General features: G+C 59.9%; 1 protein-coding gene across 4 annotated transcripts in view; it reads right to left on the bottom strand.

Annotated features, from left to right (window-relative positions):
* The window catches only part of ADAMTS13 (ADAM metallopeptidase with thrombospondin type 1 motif 13), a 34,294-nt gene extending 14,793 nt beyond the window's left edge, over nt 1-19,501 (bottom strand). The window contains exons 1-18 of one of the 4 annotated variants that reach the window (XM_047768825.1): nt 19,413-19,478; nt 18,974-19,039; nt 17,179-17,495; nt 16,786-16,852; nt 14,947-15,122; nt 12,896-12,979; nt 12,510-12,634; nt 12,242-12,388; nt 10,073-10,213; nt 9,274-9,436; nt 8,106-8,210; nt 7,261-7,412; nt 7,103-7,166; nt 4,851-4,977; nt 4,241-4,389; nt 3,945-4,065; nt 2,778-2,858; nt 1,638-1,819 (exon numbers count right to left, since the gene is read on the bottom strand). In XM_047768825.1, coding sequence (XP_047624781.1) covers nt 1,638-1,819; nt 2,778-2,858; nt 3,945-4,065; nt 4,241-4,389; nt 4,851-4,977; nt 7,103-7,166; nt 7,261-7,412; nt 8,106-8,210; nt 9,274-9,436; nt 10,073-10,213; nt 12,242-12,388; nt 12,510-12,634; nt 12,896-12,979; nt 14,947-15,122; nt 16,786-16,852; nt 17,179-17,277 — 1,983 coding nt within the window. In that variant the 5' untranslated portion in view covers nt 17,278-17,495; nt 18,974-19,039; nt 19,413-19,478. Of the gene's footprint in view, nt 1-1,637; nt 1,820-2,777; nt 2,859-3,944; nt 4,066-4,240; nt 4,390-4,850; nt 4,978-7,102; nt 7,167-7,260; nt 7,413-8,105; nt 8,211-9,273; nt 9,437-10,072; nt 10,214-12,241; nt 12,389-12,509; nt 12,635-12,895; nt 12,980-14,946; nt 15,123-16,785; nt 16,853-17,178; nt 17,496-18,973; nt 19,258-19,412 lie in introns of those variants that run through there. The other 3 variants (XM_047768826.1, XM_047768827.1, XM_047768828.1) reach the window with 3 other exon arrangements.
* Nucleotides 19,502-19,540: the final 39 nt, after the last annotated feature.

Genomic DNA, 19,540 nt, shown 5'->3' with positions numbered 1-19,540 from the left:
CTCGACCCCGAGGACACGGGGGCTATAAGGAAGAGTGACCACAGGGGGCCGGCCTGCCTGTACTTGAAAAGGGTCACCGGGTCCTGTGAGGGGCCAGCCTGGAGGGCAGGAGGGGCCCCCGAGATCCCAGCACCTGCCCCCACCCTGGACACCTCATCTGGCTGCCTGGCACAGCCCAGCCGTCCTCCCCCACTCCCAACAGGTCCTGGCTTAGTGGCTCCAAGAGGGGCTCAGGAATCTGTGTTTTCACCCTCACTGCAAGGAGGCCGCCAGAACTGCTTGGCAGTTGGCGTCGGGAACATTCCCAATGAACTGGGCCACATGGGGAGGCAGGGAAGGGGTTAACCGCTCCCCTCGGGGCTCACCTGGCCTGGCCTTCTGGGGATCCCCTGCCGTCTCCCCCAGCGGTGGGAGCAGAGGGTGGGGCTGCTAGACCGATGTCGGGGGCCATCAAGACTCGGACCCTCCCCACCCCCCCAAGGTGCTCAAGGACTATTTCAGGCCACACTGCCTTCTGTCCACACAGGGGGCCACGTGCAGACAGGCTCACAGTGCAGAGGACACATCTGAACCCAGCCTGGAACCAACATCTATGCAGAGCTGCCTCTGGGCCCGGGGCCTGCGGCCAGCACTGCCCGGCCCACGCATCAGGCCGGCCCATAACCCCAGGCCGTGGGACGGCCATCTCGTCCCCACTGGGCAGGGAGGACCTGGGCCACCCAGCATCCTCACAGGAGGAGAGCAAAGCGGGAGGGGGACATCAGGTTCCAGTTCTGCCCTCACACCACCCGCCCCTTTGACCCAGAACTTCCGACGTCTCATCCCACCGTCGGGATGGGGCAGGCCAGGCCTCTGGGCCCTTTGAGATCCGAGTCAGCATGCAGCCTGCGGCACATAGCATGCAGCTCGCAGCGTGTACCATGCAGCGTGGCTACCTTCCAATGCTCGTGGGGTGGGGGGCAGACACTCTGCCAGAACCTTTACCGTGTGTTATTTTGAAAAAAAAAAAAAAAATGCACCTTCACAATAGCTTTTCATAGGCATGCTTAGTCTCATTTTGCAGATAGGGAAACAGAGACTCAGAAATGCTGTCTTTGTCCCTTCCGAGCTGGGATTTGACCTCTGGGCTGAGTCCCTAGCCTGGGTCCTTGAGCCCTGAGTCACCCTGCTTCCAGTTCCTGGGCCACTTCGCCTGCTGGAGGGCTGCCCCCACCCTGGCTCCCTATCCTGAGCCTGGGACCAACCAGTCTCCCCGCTGTCTCGCTCTCCACGCCCCACCCCCCACCGCAGCTCCCCAGACCCCCAAGAGAAAGTGGGAGCTCCTCCCATGACCAGCAAGGATTCCAGCCACCTGGAGGGAACCCTTTCCTTCCCCCGTCCTAATCCCCATTCCTGCGCACACACTGTTCCCTCAAGATGCCACCCCCACCCCCTACCCCTGCTCGGCCTGGCAGCGGTCGCCCATCTCAGACCTCGGAAGCCCCCAGACCTCCGCGCAGGGTTCTCCCTCTGTCCGGCTCAGAGCTGGGGGCTCCCCGTGGGCTCCGAGCACAGGGACCTCACGCCCCCCAGTGGCCGCTGAGACAATGAGCGGTGTGTGTCCGCGGCATCGGGGAGGGAGCCCCCGGAGGCCCCACCTGGATCTCCAGGTCCTCCTGGGTGGGTCCCCGGATGCGGAGCTCCTCCCGGTGGGGCAGCCGGTCCTCAGTCAGGGCCACTCTGTACTCGACACGGCTGTCCTCCAGGAGGGAGGGGTAGGTGACGCTGGGAGAGATGCTGGCATTTCCAGCCACGACGTAGCGCCCGCGGATCCGCACGGCTGTGGGGGGAGGGATAGTCAGCACCCAGGGCGGCCCCCCCTCCCACCGCGGGAGATGGTACCGCCCCCTTCACAGACGAGGTGCTGTTTAAGGAGCAAGGTGGAGGTGACGTCAGGGCCAAGGGGAGGCCAACTTCTCAGTGGCCGAACCTGCCACTCCCATACCAGAGTCCCCAGCCCTCCCGCATTTGGGTGGTCTCTGAAGAGGGCACGCCCTGCTCCGCCACCAAGCGCACTCAGACCTCCCTCCATGGGGGCGGGGGTGGGGGGGTGAGGAAGAGGTTGGTTCAAGGACCCAGGGTAAACGCTCCCACCCCAGATCCAAAGGTCAGGTGAGAGCACCCCCTAGAAATAAAGACCCATGGGCAGGGAAGAGGGGCTTGAGCAGTCAAGAGATGGGCCTTGCCCAGGGACAGATCTGACCTTCACCCTGTGTCACACCTGAGCCTCTGTGCTTAGGGTAGGGACTGGCTGCACCAGAAAGGCCACCCACGTGACTGAGGGCGGAGGGGGGGGAGGGGGGGACGGGGTGGGGGGAGGGACGGAGGGGGGCCTTCAAGTCACAGAGCAGCAGCCAAGCTGGAGACTGGGGGGGGGGGAATGGACCAGGCCCTCAATCAATCTACTGTAATGGAGCCCCACTAAGACCGGGACTCGGGACTCAGGGGAGCTCGCTGGGTAGGCAGTGCCCCGCGCGTGGTGGCACGACTGGGTGCCTGACTCTGCCCCAGGCGTCTCTTCCTGTGTCTGGTTTGGTCATCTCCCCTTGTGCCAAGCCATAACTGGGAGTGTAACAGCTCTAGGTTCCGGGATCCTCCTGGTGAGTCACGCAACTGAGGGTGGTTTGGGGGCCCCTCCCCCAGCTTGCAGCTGGCATCAGAAGCGAAGGCATCTTGGGGCTGTGCCCTCTGCCTTCACAGCCTGGCTAAGCCTGGAGGGCATCCTCCAGCCAGCTCACCCAGGTGCGTGAAGAGAGGCCTGTGGTTGATGACATGGATGTTGGTCAGGTTGGGGGTGACAGTCAGGAAGGTGACATACTCTAGGAGGAAGCAGAAGGGGGGGCACTCAGGTGGCTTACATCACAGTCCGAGGGGGCAGATGCCAGCCGGGCAGATAAAAGGGCCTCAGCACCGAACGCTACCAACGCAATGGGACTGCCTCAGGCAGCAGTGAGCCCCCTGTCACAGGAGGCAATCAAAGCCAGGCTGGAGGCCATCAGTGGGGACACTGCCCCACCCAGGAGGGACTAGATGCCAGGTTCTGGGCACAGTGTGGGGCCTGCCACAGGGCGTGGGACTCAACTCCTCGACTGACTCTGCAAAGGACCTGACCTCTTTTTTCTTTTTTTTTTGTCTTTTGTTGTTGTTGCTATCTCTTGGGCCGCTCCCGTGGCATATGGAGGTTCCCAGGCTAGGGGTTGAATCAGAGCTGTAGCCACCGGCCTACGCCAGAGCCACAGCAACGCGGGATCCGAGCCGCGTCTGCAACCTACACCACAGCTCACGGCAACGCCGGATCCTTAACCCACTGAGCAAGGGCAGGGACCGAACCCGCAACCTCATGGTTCCTAGTTGGATTCGTTAACCACTGCGCCACAACGGGAACTCCTTTTTTCTTTTTTTTTTTGGTTTTTTGGGTTTTTTTGGCCACCCTGTAGCATATGGAGTTCCCGGGCCAGGGATCAGACCCGAGCCGCAGCTGCGGTAATGCCAGATCCTTAATCCACTGTGCCAGGGATTGAACCTGCGTCCCCGCACTCCAGAGATGCCACCCACCCCACTGCACCACGGCGGGAATTCCCTGACCTCTTTTACAAATAGATCAAAGTCAAAGATTTTCCAGTATCGCATCTCTCCAGCTCAGATTCCTCGAGCAGGAGAGGAGAGGCCAGCCCACCGCAGATTTCCCAAGGTCCATAGTTTTTCTGATTCGCAGCTACAGGGGGCATCCGGGAGTGATGGGCAGCAGCCTCACCACCCAAATCCGAGCCTCGTGGGAGGCTGGCTCACAGGGTTCAAGGTGAGGATGTGGGTCCCGCCACTGCGGCAGCTGGCACTCTGGCTCTGGGCTGCAGGGTTCCCTGGAGGCTGGAGCCCCGGCCCTTCACCCCCAGGGAGGCCCCTACCTCTGGCCCTTCCAGCCGTGAAAGAGCCGTTCTGTGGCCTGCACGTGCTGTTGTCCCCGCCGCACACCTGGCACATGTCTGGCACCTGCCCGGAATCCATCCTGCCGTCACAGCCAAACATCTGTGCCAAGGAGAGTGGCAGGTGAGATCCTGGGGATGCCACAGCCAAATGAGGCATTTATGCGGCTTCTGACGCCACTCAGGAGGTAAGCTTAAGTGACTTGTCCAAGATCACAGTGAGGCACTTGACCCTTGGCTGACTCCCAGGTCCACCCTGTATCCCCAGCATCACCTACCCTGCAGCTGCCTGACACGCACAGGCTCAGGGTCCCGTCCTGTCGGGGGCCGCCGGGCACACACCGAGTCCCGTCCAGGAACCTGTCCCCACGCTGCACAATGAAGCTCTCGCCAACCGCCCAGCACATGTGTCTGCACAGAGCGTCCCCTGGGAAAGCAGAAGGACGAGGACTCAGGATGGGAGGGGGCGGGGAGGCCAGTCGCCCTGAAGCGTGATCAAGTGGGCCCTCCCCACGCGCCCCCCATCTCGCTTCACCCTTTGCATCTGAGCCAAGGGTTTTATTCTCCACCTGTCCCACTCCAGAGGCAGTAATCACATCACGACGTGATAACAGTTACGGAACTCTGAGCACGCGCAGTGCTTCCCTGCACCATCGCTCCTTCCGACAACCCGAGCTGGAACTAGCCCTCTTAGCTCCATTTACAGATGCAGAGACGGAGACCCAGGCCGGCCAGCAAGGGGTCCAGCTGGCGTGGGAGGCATGGCGGGTATGACACAAGTCTGAGCCCGCTCTCAACAGCTTCAGAGTGATGGTGGCCGGCCCCCAGTGACTGCCCCCAGCCCGAGGGTCTCATGCCTGGCTCCCCAGGCCCCACCCCCCGCCCCACCTTGGCTGTACTGCGCGGCGGCGCCCCAGTGATAGAAGGAGGTGCTGCCCGGGGAGAGGCGCAGGGGCTCCCCGTTGGTCTGTGCGCACTGCTGGGACATGAACTCCAGCTGGGTCTTCTCGCAGGCCTGGCAGGAGGAGGCAGAGGACAGGCACAGGAGGGGCAGGGGCAGGGGGCATGGGGGGCGGGTCTAGGGTAGAGGGTCCTTGCCCCTGGGAGACAGCAAGGCCCCCTACAGCTCGAGGGCGGAGACGGGGGGCGGGGATTGGGAGCTCCCCCCCAGTGGGCTAAGAATCTGACTGCAGGGAGTTCCCGCCTTGGCTCAGTGGCTAATGAATCCGACTAGGAACCATGAGGTTGCCAGTGCCATCCCTGGCCTTGCTCAGTGGGTTAAGGATCCGGCGTTGCTGTGAGCTGTGGTGTAGGTTGCAGACGCAGCTCGGATCCCGCCTTGCTGTGCCTCTGGCGTAGGCCGGTGGCTACAGCTCCGATTGGGCCCCTAGCCTGGGAACCTCCACATGCCACGGAGCGGCCCAAGAAATGTCAAAAAGACAAAAAAAAAAAAAAAAGACTCTGACTGCAGTGAGTAGGTCAGGTCACTGCAGAGGCACAGGTGTTATCCTGGCCCCGTGCTGATGATTAAAGGATGTGGCATTGCTGCAGCTGTAGTGTAGGTGGCAGCTATGGCTCAGGTTCAGTCGCTGGCCCGGGAACTCCATATGCCCAGGTGTGGCCATAAAAAAAAAAGTGGGATTTCCACAGAATGGGGGAACATATTTGCAAATGAAGCAACTGACAAGGAATTAATCTCCAAAATTTATAAACACTTCTTGCAGCTCCATACCAAAAAAACAACCCCATCAAAAAATGGGCAGAAGATCTAAACAGAGAATTCTCCAAAGAAGACATGCGGATGGCCAAAACACACACGAAAAGATGTTCAACATCGCTCATCATTAGAGACATGCAAACCAAATCCGCTATGAGGTCCCACCCTGCACCAGCCAGAATGGCCATCACCCAAAAGTCTACAAACAAGAAGTGCTGGAGAGGGTGTGGAGAAAAAAGAACCCTATGACACTGTGGGTGGGATTGTAAACTGGTGCAACCACTGTGGAAAACAGTATGGAGAGTCCTCAGAAAACTCAACATAGAACTGCCATTTGATCCAGCAATCCCACTCCTGGGCATCTATCCAGAGAAAACCACGACTCGCAAAGATACATGTACTCCCATGTTCATTGCAGCACTATTTGCAGAAGCCAAGACATGGAAACAACCTAAATGTCCATCGACAGAGGCGTGGATCAAGAAGAGGTGGTGCATATACACAATGGAATATTACTCAGCCATTAAAAGGAATGAAATACTGGCATTTTTAGCAACATGGATGGACCTAGAAATTATCATGCTAAGTGAAGTCAGTCAGACAGTGACACCCCAACATCAAATGCTTTCACTGACATGTGGAATCCGAAAAAAAGGACAGACTGAACTTCTTTGCAGAACAGATCCTGACTCACAGACTTTGAAAAACTGTTTGGTTTCCAAAGGAGACAGTTCGGGGGGTGGGGGGATGCACCGGGGGTGTGGGATGGAAATCCTATAAAATTGGATTGTGATGATCATTGTACAACTAGAAATGTAACAAATTCATTGAGTAATTAAAAAAAAAGTGGGTTTTTTGTTTGTCTTTTTAGGGCTACACCGTGGCATTTGGAAGTTCCCAGGCCAGTGATCGAATCAGAGCTGCAGCTGCCAGCCTACACCACAGCCACAGCAACTCGGGATCCAGGCCGCGTCTGTGACCTACACCACAGCTCATGGCAACACCAGATCCTTAACCCACTGAGCGGGGCCAGGGATCGAACCTGCATCCTCACAGAGACTATGTCAGGTTTGTTACTGCTGAGCCACCACGGGAACTCCCAAAGAAGAGGGTTTGGGCCCAGCTCCAGGCTTCACCTGACGTTCCTGCTTGTACAGTGGGGTGCCTTCCTCTGCTGATGGGAGAACTCCACGAGAGTATGTAAAGGGCACAGGGCAGGGCCTACCCCAGCAACAAGAAGCAAAGCCAGGCTGCTGGTGGGAGGCCCCAACTTCAGAAAACAAGGCTGATTATAAACACTGACTATGTCCGTGCCTTTTGAAAAAATTGTGTGAACCGCAAATCACAGGTGCCCTTGTCCTTGGGCTCCTCCAGGCCGTTGCTGTGACCTCACCCCCTCCCCAGCCCGAGAGAGCAGGCCTACCTGGGTGTTGCACATCTCAGCCTGGAGGTCAGCACCTACGCACGAGCGCCCCCCAAAGGCAGGTCTGAAAATGCCCGCAAGGCACAGGGGTGAGAGACCGCCACCAACGCGACCACGGAATGCGAAGCTGGCTGCCTCCAGTGCCCGCTGCCGAGTACCTGGGGTTGTTGCACTGGCGCCTCCTGGTGACCACGCCTCCTCCGCAGGAGCGGGAGCAAGGACTGGCGGGCCCCCAGCTAGACCAGCCCCCGTGCACTGCCCCCACGGGGGCCAGCTCCGCCAGGGAGCGGCAGTGACCCTTGGAGCACCACTGCAAGAGAAGGACAGCGCCATGTCCTGCTCCCAGGGCACCCCGCACCCGCAGGCACCCCAGTACCCAAAGTACCCCCAACACACACACGCAGCCACGCACCCCATCCTGCTCGGGAGCCAATGCTAAACAGAGGAGGGCAGGCCACCAGCCCGTCGGACAGAGGAAGGGTCTGGCCACGCAAGGCAGAGGGGAAGGGCAGAGGCCCAGAGGGTGCACGGTAGCAGGAAGCCAGGTGAACAGCGCAGGCTATGAGGGAGCGGAGCCATGTGGTCACGTGACACCTCCACCTGCTCTGGGAGGTGGGAGGGTGACCCCACCATTCCAGTCTCCAGGGAGGAGGAAACGAGACTCCACACGGTGCCTGGGGGTGGGTGCTCGAAACACCTGGTCAAGAGGGGGGCCCTGGATCCCCCCATCGCCCGCCCTCGCAGAGTCCTGAGCAAGCCTTTCAATGTTACTGTCCGCTGCATGAATCTAGAAAAACCACCTGTAGGGGGCAGGGAAAGTATTGGGTGCCCTCTGTATCTTGCTGCCCTCAGCTCCTGGCCAGGTGGTCCGAGACCTCCAGCTCCTGAGGTCCTCCTGTCCCCTGTCCCAGGACGAGGGCTCCCAGGCTGCAGGTCTGCCAGAGCACATGTGAACACGCCCACGCACACACACGCACACGCGCTCCTTCACTCCAGCTCTGACCTTCCCCACGCCACACTCTGTCCCATCCAGGAGAGGAATGAGGAGGCGGCTACAGCTGCTCTGGTCCAGGGGGTCTGTGTGACAGGAGAGAGCCTGGCACATGTCCTAAGAGGGGAGACAAAGGGCCAGCTCAGGGCCACTGCCCAGTCGTACTGTCCCTCTCAGACCCCAGGACACAGTGACACAGCCAGCGCACTGGGCACTGGTAGGTGGAGAGAGTGGCCACAGCCAACTCCTGCATCAGGAATGGGGACAGTGACCAGGACCCACAAAAATGTGTTCATTTCTTCGACAATTGGGAGAAAAACTTGATCTTCTAAATCAAAGAAAATATTCTAATACATAAGTTAACATACTTGTATTCCTAACAACACACGTAAAACAGATATTTCATAAAAACGCTAAGATGGGAGTTCCCATTGTAGCGCAGCAGAAATGAATCCGACCAGGAAACATGAGGTCGCTGGTTCAATCCCTGGCCTCGCTCAGTGGGTTAAGGATCCGGCATTGCCATGAGCTCTGGTGCAGGTCTCAGAGGCAGCTCGGATCTGATGTTGCTGTGGCTGTGGTGTAGCCGGCAGCTGTAGCTCTGACTGCACCCCTAGCCTGGGAACCTCCATATGCCACGGATGTGGCCCTAAAAAGAAAACAAACAAACAAACAAAAACCCCAAAGATGTAATTCTAGTAATTTGTATGGTGGAAGGGGTCAGCAAGGCAAAAGTGCCTGAAAGTCGGGTCCGGCCCTGGAGGAAGTGTGTCTTTGGGGTGCCTACCCCCGTCAGCATCTTCCGGGTTTCCACTCCTTCTGTAGGGTTCAGCTTGGAGGTTACTTCCTCCAGGAAGCCCTCCAGCTCCCCCTGGGCGGGAAGACCTCAGTAATTGCCTATTTAGGATCAAGGTCCATAGGCTCAAGGGCCCTGCCAGGGCCAGCTCTACAAAATTTGTGGAGCTAGTATAAAGGAAAACATGCGCTCAAAAACTGAGAATGTCAGAGGCAGAGAGGCACCGGTGGCCTGGCCAGTCGGGGGGGGGGGGGGGGGATGGCGGAGGGGGAGGTGTTCCGAAGGCACTGGAGGGCGGAGGGGGGGGGGGGGAGACCGGCAGGCCGAGGGCGCCCCCCGTGTGGATGGCGGGGCGCTGTAAACACTATCCCCGCCTAGACTCACCAGCTGCTCCCTGGCGAAGGTGCAGGCCACCGCCGTAGGGCCGAAGGCGACGCGGCACTGCTCGTCGGCGCCGTAGTAGAGGCCAGGGTGCGCTTCGGGAGGGCGGCCCGCGGCCCAGGACTGCGGCCCCGGCGGGTCCCACACGCAGCGCGGGCGTCCTGCGCTGAGACGAAGAAGCCAAGGCTCAGGCCCGGGGTGGGCACCGGGTGGCAGAGCGGAGGCGGGAGGAGAGGGCGTTTGGAGCATCAGGGTCGGTGAGCGGGTTGGGGATTCTCCGGCGGTGACCCCCCACCCCACCCGCCTTGTCTAGGCGACCCTGGGGTAGGACAAGGCTCAAGCCTGGGCGCCGGGGCGGGGGTGGCGGGGGGCGATGAAGGGGTTGGAGAAGTGAGTCTGGGATGGGGTGGGAGTGTAGAGGGGACAACTGAGCGGCAGGTGCAGGAATGGGATGGGAGGGAAAGGAGGGAGGTGGCCCCGGGGCGGGAAGGGAGTGGACCGTGGGCTGGGTGGGCAGGTTGGGGGGAGGGCCGAGATGGAGAAGTGGATGTTGAAAGGATGGCGCGGTCAAGGCCAGAGGCGATGGGGGCTGGAGGTGGGGGGGCGGCATGGAGGAGTGCTTCCCGAGACACAGTGGGGCTCCGTGGAGAGGTGGGCGCAAGGATGCGATGGGAGCGGACAAGGAATGGACCGGGCGGGGGGCGCGGGGTAAATGGAGGGGTGGGTCCAGGGACGGGAAGTAGGGGGGCGCGCAAAGGGGAGGTGGGGACGTAGGGAGGGCCGGGGTCAGGGGTGCAGGTACCTGAGCATGCGCTGCAGCTGCCGGCGGCTGCAGGGGGACCACGTGGGGCCCCCGCGGGCTGGCGCAGCGCCGTCGGACGCCATCACGTGGCCGCTGGCCTCGCAGTCGCTGCCGGGCGCGCCGTCGTGCTCCAGGCCAAAGCTGCGGAGGCGGGGCGCTAAGGGCGGCAGGCTGGCCACGGTCCCCTCCCTCTGGGCCCGGTTGCCAGGCCGGGTCGCCTAGGGCCCGCCACCACCTAACCCAGGCATGGGGCGCGTCGCGCGGCCACCCAGCCTGTTTCCCGCCCGAAAGAGCTCTGGGCCGGCCAGGTGGCTCCTGACTCTTTCGGCTAATACATATCAAAAAGGCTTTTAGGGAGAAACGAATCTGACTGGCATCCATGAGGACGCAGGTTCGATCCCTGGCCTCATGCAGTGGGCTAAGGATCCGGTGTTGCCAGTGAGCTGTGGTGTATGTCACAGTCTAGGCTCAGATCCCTGTTGCTGCGGCGTAGACCAGCGGCTACAGCTCAGATTCAACCCCTAGCTTGGGAACCTCCATATGCTGCCGATGCAGTCCTAAAAAAAAGACCAAAAAAAAGGCATTAAAAATGTGCAAGCCAAAGTCATCCACGATGTTCGAGGTCTGGGAATCTGGGAAGACAGCGTTCGAGGGAGCGCCTTGGGACTTTCTTGTCCTGGGGGGGCTCCCTGTGAAGATATTGAATGTGCTACAGTGAAAGGGTGGGACCTCAGACGAATATCTCTGCTCCGCAATGGAAGGCAGTTGTTTTCAATTCCCCTTTGTTTTTCTCTCCAAACAAGAAAGATGGAGGAGTTGTGGTGCCTGGAGCACTGTGGGGGTGGGAGCCCCAGCGTGGCCCGTGGGGGTGGGGGGTGGGGGTGGGGGTGGGGTGGGTGGGAGAGAGGGCTGGCACACAGGGAAGTCAGACACTAAGTTTTCACTTTACCAGTCTCTGTGCTATTTGAATTTTTCCAGCAAGCAGGTGTTACTTTCATAATTCAAAGACTAAAAATCAAAACGGAAAGAAACCCACCACTAGGTAAATAAAGGGAGCACAGGTTTGCCCACTGAAGTAGAGCATTTACATACCAGGAAAAGGCTGGAAACAAACTATATATTTATTAAGCAAACTGCCATGTGTAGCAAAACCTACTATAGGAGTTCCCACTGTGGCACAATGGGATCGGTGTCACTGCAGCACCAGGATGAAGGTTCGATGCTCAGCACAGTGGCTTGCTGCCGCTGCGGCATAGGGTGCAACTGCAGCTTTGGCCCAGGAACTCCATATGCCGTAAGGTGGCCAAAAATTTTTAAAAAGAGAGAGAGAAGAAGAAAAAAAAATACTCTGTAAAAGACCTGGGGGAGATATTTGGGATATAATATTACATTAAAAGGCAGGAACCACGAGTTCCCACTGTGGCGAGAAATCGGCCATCGTGTGGCTCAGATCTGATCCCTGGCCGGGGAATTCCATTGCTTCGGGGCAGCCAAAAAGAAAAAAAAAAAAGGGCTGTTAACTACTGTACAGCATAATCCCAAGTTCACAAATAAAAAATTACGTATGTGCGTGTAAAGAAGAGAGAGACGGTATATGTCTAAGTGCTGGGATTTGGGATAATTTTTAGGCCTATCTTTTCTTCACCTGGATTTCCTACAAAAACTACTTTTCTTTTTTTTTTTTTTGGTCTTTTTGCCATTTCTTGGGCCGCTCCCGCGGCATATGGAGGTTCCCAGGATAGGGGTCCAATCGGAGCTGTAGCCGCCGGCCTACGCCAGAGCCACAGCAACACTGGATCCGAGTCGAGTCTGCAAGCTACACCACAGCTCACGGCAACGCCGGATCGTTAACCCACTGAGCAAGGGCAGGGATCGAACCCGCAACCTCATGGTTCCTCGTCGGATTCGTTAACCACTGCGCCACGATGGGAACTCCCTGAAAACTGCTTTTTAACTCCTGGGTGTGCTTTGCTTATTTTTTGAAAAAAAAATTTTTTTTCATTTAATCATTCAGGAATGAGGAAGTGTCAGTCCCTAGTCCCTTGGGGTTGAGGGTATGGCCTCCTTCTAGCAGGTTCTTCCAGGGACCACTGCCAACCACACCCTCCCCTCCCAGGGCCCAGGTCAGGTCCTTGCCCAGAGCCTGGGGATGGGGGCGGGGCCTCGTACCTGTGCCCAATTTCGTGGGCGATGGTGACCCCCAGGTCGAAGCCAGTATCCTCTGTGATAAGGCAGCTCCAAGAAGAGGAGCAGGCGCCCCCCAGCTGGGTGACCCCCCGAACCTGCCGGTTACCGTCGGGCAATTCCAGGTCAAACCTCAGAAAGAAGGAACAGACACCTGGGCAGTGCTGAGGTGCCTGCCCGCCGCCGGGCCACCTTTGCAGAGAGTGGGAGTGGCTCCCGGGGCGGCTGGGGCACCGGCGGGGAGCTTGGGTACCTGGTGACGTAAAGCACGAGGTCGGCGTGGCTGGGATCTGCGTCATCCTCGGGGTTGACCGTCCTGCTCCAGTCACAGACGCTCCGCAGGGATGCGGTGATGTTGGCTGTGATATTCGGAGCATCCTGGAGGACCAGCCACAGAGCGCACCCTCAGGGCACCCACGCCGAGCAGGGTGCTCCCGCTGCCAGCATCTCGGTCAGCCCCGTAACAGCCCGATTCCTGTCCCACGTTACAGATGAGGAGACAGAGGCTGAGTGCCAGGGCAGAGCTGGAAGAGGGGAGCCCTGCCCTCACCCCTGCTGCTCTGTGGGCACCCACAGGCACAGGTTCAAGTGGGCGGAAGCAGGTTCCCCAGGGGGCTGGGTGCCCAGCCCAGCGCCTACCTGAGGCTGTGTCAGAATAACCATCTTCACCAGGTGCACGCGGAACTGAGCCCCCAGGGACGGGTCCCTCAGCAGCTCTGACCCCTGTGCAAAGGCAGGCAGAGAGGTGGGCCGGGGTCCACCGTGGCCGGGGTGGGGGGGGCGGCGGAGGGGGAAGCCTGGAGACTCTATCAGCTGAGGGGAGGGGTACCCAAAATGCCACTGCTGGGACTGGGAGCCACCACAGAGACAGTCGCATCTGCTGGGGGCCCCCCTTTGCTCACAGCTCGAGAAGGCCAGCCAACACCCAGAACCTCGAAACAACGGACTGCGTATAATTCTCATGAGTCTAGAAGGCGCTTTGACTCCAACACGGCTTCTCTTCAACTGCACGCACCCTGTCCTCTCTCATCTCCGCCCACCTCCCCAAAACACCTCTCTCACTTCTGCCCACTTCACCTGAGGGCCTCCTCCTGCTCCGTGGGCCCCTTCCCAGGCACCTGGATGAGAACGCCCCCCCACTCGCCCCCAGCCAGGCTCTCGTGGTCCGTCTGCCAAGGTGCCAACTCTGGTCGACTTGTACCGCGGTTGTTTGCACCAGTCTGTCGGCAGACTTAAGAACAATGCAGCGGGCACAGGGTGGGTGCCCCGTCGTGACACTGGCCGTGACCATGCCTGGCATCATGTAGGCAGGCGCCCGTCTACAGTCTACCACCTGGCCACCCTTGGTCCTCATAAAACATGTCGAATGACCAGAGGGAGTGTGGTTTGATTACCAAATTCCAGCACATTTGAGGTGGGGGAGGGCCTCCCAAAGCTTGAAAACCACAGCTTTCAAATGACTTTGAATATGTGCCATTTCTGGGCCTGCAGGTGGAGACCCAAGCAGGCTGACCCGGGCCTTGAACCAGCTTTCCCAGGGTTTGGGAGCCCGTGGGTGTAGCATCTGGGACACAGCCTCCCTTTGGGGCGGGAGGCCCAGAGAACACCTGGGAAAGGAGAGGGGTCAGAGTGCCCGGGGCTCTGTGTTTGGGGGATATTTTCCTTTTATCCGAGAGGGGTGGGCAGGGAGTTCCCATCCTGACTCAGGGGTAACAGACCCGGCTAGGATCCATGAGGATGCAGGTTCAATCCCCGGCCTCACTCAGTGGGTTAAGGATCCTGCGTTGCTGTGGCTGTGGTGTAGGTCGCAGACGTGGCTCAGATCTGGCGTTGCTGTGGCTGTGGCCTAGGCGGGCAGCTACAGCTCTGATTAGACCCCGAGCCTGGGAACCTCCATATGCCTTGGGTGCGGCCCTAAAGAGACGAAAACAAAAACAAAAAACCCCAAAGAGATGGGCATTCATGAGGCTGGGGACAAGGACCCCATATTCTAGGACAGTTGCCCAGCCCTCCAAGGCCAACGTACCAGGGGAGCAACTCTGGCCCTGCCTGCCGCCAGTGGTCGTATTAATCTCCTGATGTTTGCGGACACTGACCTGGTGGCCTGGAACATGTGTGTCTGTGTGTTTCATGTGTGAACATACGTGTGGCCGGGCACAGCCCATCAGGGAAACGGGGTCATCAGGTGCCTTGCGGTCACCTGTTTCTGGGCTGCCTCTTGGTCTCTGAGATGATGGATGATGGAAGCTGGGCTTCCTACCCCACTGTTACCCCTAAAAGCTAAGTGCAGAGGAGGCCTGCAGACATGCGGGCACTGAGAAAGCCCAGCGGGGTGCAGCCCTGCTGGGCACTCGGGCAGGGCCAGCCAAGGTGCCCACAGATCGATGAGGGGCGAGGCTGGGTGAAGAGACGAAAGCAGAAAGAGGCTGTGGGGGGCACTGCCCAGTGTGTAGGGGGCAGATAAGAACAGGCCACGCCTCTCCCACCCCAGGCCCTGAGCCCCACATGTGACCCCAGGCTCAGGTCCATACCCACCAGAGAAGCCAGCCCACTGACTCTTTTTGCACAAGCCCCGGGTATGGGGCACTGTGTCCACAGGCTCCTGAGGGTGGCCACAGTGCCACCAGCGTCCCAAGCCCTCTCCTGGGTCAGCGTCGCCCACAGAGCCTGTGCCCCACGCCAGCACTGACCATGTTGAGGTTGGTGAGCACGTAGCGCTCCGTGTCCTCCTGGTGAGCCTGCTGGACATCGGGACCCACGGCCACCAGCAGCTCCAGGTGCAGGACGCTCCCAGCAGCCCGTCTCCAAAGGCGCCGGGCAGGAGGGCGGCCTGGCGAGGTGGGTGGCAGGGCTGACAGCGAGGGTCCTGGAAAGCAGGCCAGAGGTGGGGCCCGGCCCCTCCATCAGCCTTGGCTCCTGAGCCTGGAATCACAGTGGCCCAACCCCCAGCTTTCTCACAGGGGAGGTGAGGAGCCTGAGGGGGCCTGCCCTGCCCCCCACCCCACACACAGGGGAGCCGGGTGGGCACTTCCGCCCTGGCCCACTTGGAGCTGGGCTCTCGGTGCCCGCAGATCCTCAGACACCCACGAACGGATGCAGGGTGGTCCTCCTGACTCCTTGGGCAACCAGGCTCTCAGAGGGCGAGCGGTCCCCAGCTCTGGCATGTCACCCACGGGGTGACTGATATGACTGATGGCCCGGCCAGCTTCCTGGGAGGACAGCCACCTTGGGCGGGGCAGGGGTGAGGGGGGACATGTCATCCTACCCCTCGGCCCAGGTCCCAGTGCTGACTCGGTGCTTCAGAGCAGCACAAGGCCCGGGAGGGAGCTATTGCGTGGCTTTATGTCCTTCTGGTCGCACCAAAGCCCCATCCAGCCCAGCCCCGGAGCCATCCTGCAGGCCCGTGGCAGCCAGTTCTCACCTTTGGGGCTCCAGGTTCCCACCCAGAGTGCGGGAACCATCAGTGACCCCCTACCTAGGGCCAAGGTTCAAGCCACGGGACGGTGAATGAGCTTGCAAACTGTGCAGGGCCGCTCAGAGGCGGGAGGTCTACCTGCCCCCGAAGCAGACACGTTCCCCTTTGGGGAGAATCAGTGGGGAGGAGGCCTGGCCTAGAGCCCGGAGTCTGGGTTTAGGTCCACCTCCTCCCAGCTTGATGCTGGGGAGCCCGACCAGAGCTCGGCACAGCAGCCTCGCCTTGCAACACCTGTTACACGGGGGAACGTCTTGAACCCCGACAGGTGAGGCAGGTGCAAGCCTCAGTGGAAAGCAGGAGCCCAGGGCCGACCCCGCCCTCCTCCCCTCACCCCAAGGTGGCCCCCAGAGACTTGGGGACCCCAGGCTGTGGTCTCCTAGCGCTTCAGGGACCTGGAAGATGAGATAGACACGTTCCCAGCCCCCAGACCCCACGATCAGCCACCGGGCCTCCAGCACTGCCCGCCCCATTACGGCCCCCGGCATCGGTCAGTGTGTATCTGACGCGGACCACAAAGAAACCAGCCACCAGTGGGACATCCCCGATTTTCTCGACCCGGACCACTAGCCCGCCCTGCTCCCGTCCCCACCAGCCTTTGGATCAAGTTCACCAATGGCCCTGCTGGGAAAGGGGGCTGGCGCCACGGAAGAGTCCACAGACATGGCCCACGAGTGACAGGAAAAGGCTTTGGCTGGAGCTGGACCCGAGCGCCCATCTCGTCGCTCACAGAAGAGATAAATATTTACAGCCCCGGCCAGAAACCGCAAGAGTTCCTGAAAATCAGTCAGCCCAAAGGAGGCCCAGCTAATTAGTGACTGTTCCTTCGAGATACTGAGCAGAACCCCGGGGTCAGAGCCCCAGCTCAGCCCAGAACACCCAGACCAAGTCTTATCGACTTGGCAGGAAGTAATGGAATTCATTAGCGGGGCAAAGACGACGCCAGCGACGGCTCTGACCTCCTCCCAACAGAGCCACCCAGGAGCCAAGCCCCCTGACCCAGTGGTGAGATGCCCCAGGCGCTGAGACACTCCCTTTGCGATGCCAGGACAGGTACCTTCCAAGGCGGCAGCAGGGCCAAGGTAAGCAGTCACTTCCTCCGGCTCCAAAGCCTGAAGAAATAGCTGGAAGCCAGAGCAGATGAGCAGGGGAGGTGAGGGAGAGGGGGAGGTGGGAGTGGGACAAGGCCAGGAGGGGGCAGAGGGGAGTGGGGAGAGATGCGCCCCAGGATGGGAAGGCAGGCCGGCCACTCGCGTCTTTGTCCGCATAGACCACAGACAGTGTCTGCCCTTCGCCGGCCCAGGGGACGGCGCTAGGCCAACCCCCTGTCCAGTGAGCCCACTCAGTCCCCTGAAGTCCAAGTTCAGCTTTGCTCCCCCTCCACCCAAGGGTTGTTGGGCAGCCCCCTCCTCTCCCAGGGGCCCGGCACCGCATCCGTGGATCCACCCACCTGCGGGAAACAGGAGAGCCCCCAGCAGCCCAGGAGGAAGAGAGACGTGAGGATTCCTCGCACGCATCGGCCCCGGAGGCCAAGGTCTCTCACCCTCATCCTCAGAAAGCCTGCTGGCCCGGCGGGGGGCGGGAGAGCCTGGCGGCTGAGACTGAGATCTGGTCGGCGGCGGCGGGAGTGTGACAGACCCGCTGCGCTGGACGATTAGGCAGTGTTTATTCACGGCACTTCCTCCCAGGGCAGGGGCCACGGGGCTGGGCGGCCTGCAGGCTCCTCCTGCCGCAACCTGGCCTTGGCTCAGAGCTGCAGTCCCGCGCCTGGGAGCCGGGAGCGGGGGAGGGGATTCATCACCCATCTGGGAGTCCCCCGGCTCCGGTCTGAGGCACTGCCCCGCCTGCTCTCTGGGAACCCTGCTCCCCGTGATCTGTGTCTCCAGTCTCCTGTCCTCACTCCCTCCCGCTCCGCGATTGCCTGGTCTGTGCCAGTCACAGAACCCGGCTGGGGGCATCCACTGCGCTCAGCATCACAGGCCACCGAGGTCCGCTCCACTTGTAAGATTCATACAACTCTCCCCCACCTTCGGGATGCCTCTCCCATCTTAGTGGATGGCTAATGGGGTGGGGGTGAGAATCGGCCTTGGTCCCTGCCTGCCTCAGCCCCCTTCTCAGGCTGGGTACCAGGGAAGACGCACCTGCCCATCCACCTGGGCCGGCCCACTTTGCAGCCTCAGGGTCAGTAGGTGTGAGGCACTCCCTGCCCCGCCCTTTACCTCCCGCAGGCATTCCACCCCCAACTAAAGGCGTGCCTTCCCAACTCCATCCCTGGAACCGCTTCCCACAGACCCAAACCGACACGTGGCCCCAATCCAGGCTGCTCATCGCTGGCCTGGGCAACTGGAATGGGCTCCCAACAGGGCTGCCTGCTCTCCCTCTCTCCCACCCCCCCAACGCATTTCATCACTCCCCCTCTTCAAAACAATCCGTAGCTCCCCTTTGTCCTTAGAATAAAAGGTCCAAACTCCATCCTGAGCCTCAGAGGCCCTATAATCCAAGGTTTGGCCCCTGTCCGGCCCTCTGCCTGCCTCCCCATCCCTCCCCCCTGTGCCCAAAGACCTGTAGCCCCACCAGCCTGCCTTTCATGCCTCAAATACATCCAATGCTTTGCTGTTCCCTCTGGCCGCTGGTCTGCTCAATCGAGTTTCAGCTCAAATGGCACCTCCTTCTAGGCACCATCTAAGTGCCCCACCCATTCCAGGGAGAGGAGGTACCACATTTAGAAGACAAAAATCAGGACAGTAATGAAATTTGAATTTCAGATAAACAATGGATTTTTTTTTTTCCTTTTTAGAGCCGCACCTGCAGCATGTGGAAGTTCCCAGGCTATGGGTCCAATTGGAGCTACAGCTGCCAGCCTCCACCACAGCCACAGCAACACGAGATTCAAGCTGCATCTGTGACCTACACCACAGCTCACGGCAGTGCTGGATCCTTATCCCACAGAGCAAGGCCAGGGATCAAACCCATATCCTCATGTATACTAGCGGATTCGTTTCCTCTGTGCCACAACAGGAACTCTCCGGATTTTGTGTGTGTGTGTGTGTGTGTGTGTGTGTGTGTGTGTAAGTATGCCCCCAATACTGCAGCTATTATATGAAACATATTTATAAAAAGTAGACTTTATCTGAAATTCCTATTTTTCTGGGCATCTTGCATCTTGCTTGGGGGCCTCATAACCCAGCACCTCATTTTATCATCTTGATTGTAGTTACTGCTCTCCAAGATTGTTGACTTAGTACCTGTATTTCCCCGGAGGCTCCCAGGCACATACAGAGACCAGAACCGAAGCTTCGGGGTGCAGAGGTCTAATGTAGATTATTTACGAGGTACAGTCAGGGCCAGGCAGGTGTGCTCGTGAGTTAAAATAACAGAGAACGCTAAATGCAATGCTTCGTTTTTGTTATGGGAAATGGCAGCCCTATGGCTTTGGTAAAGCAGGCTGGGCGACCTGGGGACCCCCTTTCATCCCTGAGCCTCCGTCTCCCGTCGCAAAGCCGGGGGAGTCTGGGCTTCGCCTCCGGCGCTCCAGGCCCAGCCGCTCAGCGCCCCCTGGCGGCCGCCTGCGCCTGTGCTGCGCCGGCCCAGCAGCGGCGCTACAACGACGGCGGCCCCCTCGGTCCCTTCCGGAGCTCGCGTTTCTCTGCCCCGCGTGGGCTCTCGGTGGGATCCCGCGCTTACCCCAACCTGATCCCGGGCCGCCGACCGGGCTGGCGGCCGTTTTCCTCAGGGGGACCGAGAGCTCCGCCCCGCTCCCGGCCGCGCGGAACCAGCGGCGAGGGCCGGGTTTCCAGCCGGCCTCGGAGGGA

This window comes from Phacochoerus africanus, chromosome 2 (assembly GCF_016906955.1).
Source record: "Phacochoerus africanus isolate WHEZ1 chromosome 2, ROS_Pafr_v1, whole genome shotgun sequence".
Classification (NCBI taxonomy): Eukaryota; Metazoa; Chordata; class Mammalia; order Artiodactyla; family Suidae; genus Phacochoerus; species Phacochoerus africanus.
Note: the sequence above shows the minus strand (reverse complement) of the source record. Positions and strands in the feature narration are given on the sequence as shown.